The sequence below is a fragment of the Sus scrofa genome, chromosome 8 (assembly GCF_000003025.6).
Source record: "Sus scrofa isolate TJ Tabasco breed Duroc chromosome 8, Sscrofa11.1, whole genome shotgun sequence".
Taxonomy (NCBI): domain Eukaryota; kingdom Metazoa; phylum Chordata; class Mammalia; order Artiodactyla; family Suidae; genus Sus; species Sus scrofa.
Window position 1 is genome coordinate 31,206,218 of NC_010450.4, and position 5,470 is coordinate 31,211,687.

Here is a 5,470-nt window from a genome sequence, read left to right on the forward strand (position 1 = left end):
CTATTAAATATTTCTGATTTCTGAAAAAAACCACTACAATGTTTTCGTGAGTCGGTGTTCCAATTGGACTTATATGAAGATAAAAATTCACTTGCATTTCCCCAAATTTACACTCTGTTTAAAGCGATTACCATAGCAACATGAACAGAGATTCTTCGATGCAAAGGATTACTCTGTCAGGGGCTTATTCTTTTCTCTACGAAAAAACACTGATGGTGGAATAAAAAGTAATTGCAAAGGGAGGGAACCGAGGGAGGAAAAAACGAATAAGCGTAATCACCACCACCAGTAAGCAAGGGTGAAAAATTCGTGTACCTGAAAACACTGAACATTTCACGTCAGAACAGAGAAGAAACAAACCCAGGAAAGCAGGGTTTAGGAGGAAGAAAAAAAGGAGCAGACTTGGGGCACGGTCTAATAACACAGCGATCGTAAAAGGGAGGAAAACATCTTTGCTTTTTTTGGCACCTGAAAACTGAAGCTCTAAGCAGGGCAAAGGCCAGCGCCTGCGGTTCTACGTTGCAAACATGCACTCGTTTTGTGCTTCTGCCAGCGTGTTCAGACCGCGCGTTGGCAGCGCCAGCGGGGGCCGGGCAGTGCTGGTCCGGGCCGCAGCCGACCCCTTTGTCTCTCGGCTCCGAGGCTGCCGCCCGAGCGCGCAGAGGGGCAGCGGGCCGCGCTCCCGGAAACCTTCGGTGGGCAGCGCGGCGCGCGCGGGGGCGGGGTTCGCGCGCCTACAGTCGCCGTGGCCTTGCACCTCCCGACTCAACAGTCCGGTTAGGCCACGCCGAGGCCGCCTGGTTCGTCCCGCGGTCCCTCCCAACTTGCTGCCGGGACCCGCGCGCAGGCGGGCCCGCCCCGCTCTCATTTCCTCCCCCGCCTAGACCAGCGAGTACGACCTTGTGTTGCTGTTTTGCCTTTGGGGCTTGAGAGAGTGGCGAGGTTTAGAAACGGCTGTGGTCGACCGCGCCACTTATTTCCGCAGAAATTTCGGGCCCCTTAGTGCTACGTTCACCAGCTCAAAACGGCTCCCGCCTTCCCGAAACTCCGACCCATTGAAAAGGGCTTGCTCCTCCATGTGACCCCAGGACAAGGGAAGGGGGAAAAGACGTCAGGCTTTCGGGCGAGCTTTCTTGGCGGAGGTGCGGGGTGGCGGGAAGACCGGTCCGATGCGGCAGAACCGGCCAGGCCAGGACTCGCTCGCTAGGGAGCGGGAAAGGCGGGAGCGCCGGCGGGCAGGGGTCGCCCGGGCCGGCCGAGACGCCCAAGCAGACCTCGGGGACGCACCAGAGGTCGCGGCGGGGAGCCAGCGGGGGTGGGGGAGGCGGAGGGCGGCGATCCACCTGGGCGACGTGGCAGCCATTCCCTGTTCCCCGAGACCCCTCCCCATTCGGCCGCCCACCCGCCCCCTCGCGGCTGGCTGCTGTGAGGCTGCTCTTCCCCGACCGGACGAAGAGCGGCAGTGTCTCCCCGCCCGGCACTCGCCGCGCGTCTCCCCCCCGCGGCCGTCGCTGCTCGCCAGCCCTGCACCGCGCCGGAGAGCGCAGTGGCGGCGGCGGGAAAGGGCTGCGGACCCGCGGCGCCGCGTCGCACACTCGACGACGCGGCCCCGGCCTCGACGCCCTCCGCCCGCTCCTGGAGCAGGTAAAGGCAGCGGGTGGGAGGCAGGGCCGGGGAGAGGGTCCGGGAGGGAAAGGATCCCGGGGTCCCCGAACCGGAGCGGAGGGCCTGAGGCAGCAGCGGGCGGCGCTGCGACCGAAACCTCAGTCCCCGAACGTGGGAGGCCGGCTCGGGCCGCCTCCAGTCCGGCCCGCGGGCCCGGCCGCCCGGACGGAAGGGGAGTGAGGCGTCGGCGAGAGGCGGGCCCTGGCGTGCTGCCCGAGGTCGGGCGAAGGCGGGGGCCGCGGTCGCCTCCCCTGCCTCCTAGTCCCTGGCGGGCCTCCAGGCCCTTGACACACCCCTCTCGCCCCCCGGGGGCCTCCCTGTCGATTCCCGCGGGGACTTGACCTCGCGGCCCTCCGAGCGCCGGAGCTTTTCCCAGGCGGAGCCTTATTGCAACTTCGGGCCACCCTCCCGAGCACGTAGTCCTTGCAGGGCCGTTTATTTACTCACTTCTCGAAATCCAAACACAACCTTTCACATCGCACGTTTCGATTTTGGAAACTGCTGGGAGGCATTCACGGTTCCTGGGGTCTGTGCCCTTTTGATCCTCGTTCCCCCCCCCTCCCCCACGGCAACTTTGATCCTCGCTTTGAGCCCTGCTGAGATCCGGACCCTCTCCGAGAGAGGTCCATTTGGAAATCCTTCGATAGAGTGAGTCATCTGACCCGGGGCAGTTTATTCCTTAAGCTCTTTTGGTTAAAACGTGTCTTTTTTTGGGGGGGGGTCCTCTCTTATAAAGAGAGCTAGAGTAATTATTTAAAAAAGTGTAGATCACGCTCAGTGTTGGCTTTAAAGAATCTTCCTTTCGGCAACAGTCTCTAGAACTAGGATCTGATATTTGTGGCACGGACAGGTTTGTACACATTCTCGCCATGCAGTGGTTGTAATGTCTCCATAGCACAGTTCTGACTTGAAGGCAGGATTGGCTGGTTTTTCTACTCGACATCTTTAAGCCAATCAAGAAGCGCTGCTTGCCTGGAGACTGGTTAACTCAGAAAAGGTGGGGATTGGTTGAGCTCAGAGAAGAAAATCCTGGAGATGAACCTGGCTTCTCAGAAAACAATGACTGATTTGCAGCTGCCTCTTTCCCTCACTTAAAAATTCTTTTCATCTCCACAGCAGCCTTTTCTTACTGTTTTTATTATTTCCATTGTTTGTCTCTGAAACACCCAGTTCTCTCGTAACTCAGCCCTCATCCTTCAATTTTCAATGAAAGAATTCTTAAACGCTTTAAGAAATGTAAACATCATGTGTTTTGATTATCAGCATGGTTCAGTTATCTTACATTGTCTGTTTTTAAAGGTTAGGAATTAAATCAATTTTTTTTCCTATGCCAGAGCCTTTATTATTCAAGTGGCTGAGTGAGGATGGGGGGCTGCAGTGGTGGTGGTGATGAAAAGAACAGGAAAGAAATGGCTGCTTTTCTACAAAGATGCTACATTTTAGTTCATGAGAAAAGACTAAGGTATAAAATAAAACCTAGGTCAAATCAGCGTTTAGTACTTATGAATGTCAATTTGTGCACCTGTTGACTTTAGTTGTTGTGAAAGGCAAAGAGGACCAAGCAGTGGACTAAATAGAAAAAAATGGGCTTAAGTTAATGGTAAAGAAATTTTTTTTCCTGTATTAAATTAGGCATCATATCTGCACACAATAGAGGCTAAATAAATATGATCAGTGTAGGTGCATGTTTTTTAAGTGCTATTGAAAATTTTTCTTCTAAAATCTCCCTTTTATTCATGATTGTCTATGGTGATGCATGTCTTTTGATATGCAAAGCAGTAACCACGTATTAGTCAACGTAAGTTTTAGAAAATAGCCACCATTTTTTCACTCCTTCCATTCAGCTTTTTATTTATTTATTTATTTTTGCTTTTTAGGGCTGCACCTGCGGAATATGGAGGTTCCCAGGCTAGGGATCTAATTGGAGCCACAGCTGCCAGCCTATGTCACAGCCATAGCAACGTGGGATCCAAGCGTGTCTGTGACCTACACCACAGCTTAAGGCAACTCCAGATCCTTAACCCACTGAGTGAGGCCCTGGATCGAACCTGAAACCTCATGGTTACTAGTTGGATTCATTTCAGCACCACAAGGGAACTCCCCCATTCAGCTTTTTATATGCAAATTCACATTGTAAATCTTGGGAAGAATCTCAAGTTTGTCAGGTGAAACATTAAACTTTAACAGATTGCATTATTAGATGGCCTTGGTAGTTTTATTAGGAATTAAAGAAGAGATTGAGCTTTCTTTCAGTATTTACCATGGCAGAAAATGAGTAAGCCAAATGTCATTAGGATTATATCAACTCTTGACTTTTAATAATAATTTTTTATCATTTGTTGGATTTTTGTGGTTGTCCCATTTAGTTGCATAATGTTGTTTCATATGATTTAGTGTTTAGTAGTTAATTTCCCCCATGTGTCTTAAACTTTTTTTTTTTTTTTTAAATATATCCACTCTATTCACTAAATTTGGGAGGAAGTTCCCATTTTGGCAAATCGGAAATGAACCCAACTAATATCCATGAGGGTGCAGGTTCGATCCCTGGCCTCTGGCCTTGCTCAAGGGGTTAAGGATCCAGCGTTGCCGTTGAGCTGTGGTGTAGGTCACAGACGAGCCTTGGATCCTGCGTTGCTATGGCTGTGGGTAAGCTGATGGCTGCAGCTCTGATTCTCGATTCCTAGCCTGGGAACTTCCTTACGTTGTGGGTGTGGCCCTAAAAAAAGAAAATAAATAAAAGAGTTTGGGAGACTGACATGAATAATATTTAATTTCTCTGTTCTAAAGCATTTTAAAATTTTAAAATTAAAAAAATTTTTCTTTTGTCTTTGAATTTATTGTTTTTTCTGCTTATAGTGTCTTCACTATTCTCCTTGTCTTCTTCACCTTACTGCTAACCTTCTTCAAGATTTAGATGGTATTTGGTGTAGTGTTCTTTCCTTCTTTACCTCAGCAGAGATTATCACTTACTTATTTTATTACCTCTGAACCTTTAATGTAATATTTCCGTTATACTATATATATGTATATTTCTATTATACAATATGTTGCTAAATTGAGCTATCTCCTCTCTGTGGTAACTGTAAGCTTCACTGACTTTTACTCACTTTTTTTCCCCCAACACTAGTCCCAGAGCTGTAAGTTTGTAGGTATTAAATAAATATTGTCATGAACAAAGGAGATATTTTACTTTAAAAAATATTTCGCCTCATTTCTACATGCTGATAATTCTCTTATCTCCAGCCTAAAGCTCTTTCTTGATAACTGGACTCATTATGTCAAGTATCTTCATGACTTATTCATTTGTTTTCTCCCGTAGGTACCTCAAATTGAGCAGATCCCAAACTATAGTCATTATCAACCTTCCTTCTTCCAACCTCAAAACCAAAATATGACAGGAGTTCCAGTTGTCAATTAGATTCGACTGCTACCCTGGGAACTTCTATATGCTGCGATTGTGGCCCCAAAAAGCAAAAAAAAAAAAAAAAAAGAAAAAAGACACAAATTGCTTTTCCCTGTCTTCTTTATAGGGGATGATTGAATGAGATAATGCATGTGTGGTAAGAATTCAGTAAATAGTAGGCACTGCTGATAATAACTTGGCAGAAACATGGGCTATCATCTTTTCCTCTCTTTCCTTTTGTATTTTTTTTTTTTTTCAGGGCTGCACCCATGGCATATGGAAGTTCCCAGGTTAGGGGTCTAATCAGAGTGGTAGTCGCTGGCCTACACCACACCCCCAGCAATGCAGGATCCTAGCCACATCTTTGACCTACACCACAGCTCACCGCAATGCCGGATCCTT

At 48.7% G+C, this 5,470-nt stretch overlaps 1 protein-coding gene across 1 annotated transcript; it reads left to right on the forward strand.

The window, feature by feature from the left end:
- On the forward strand, nucleotides 512-5,155 carry LOC110262080 (translation initiation factor IF-2-like). The gene is made up of 2 exons (XM_021101118.1): nucleotides 512-1,644; nucleotides 4,847-5,155. Exons 1-2 carry the CDS (start codon nucleotides 1,170-1,172, stop codon nucleotides 4,858-4,860), a joined length of 489 nt encoding a protein of 162 aa, XP_020956777.1. The 5' UTR covers nucleotides 512-1,169; the 3' UTR covers nucleotides 4,861-5,155.

Excerpts from the sequence above, each read along its gene's own strand:
- LOC110262080 (XM_021101118.1), top strand. The coding sequence starts at position 1,170 with ATGCGGCAGAACCGGCCAGGCCAGGACTCGCTCGCTAGGGAGCGGGAA.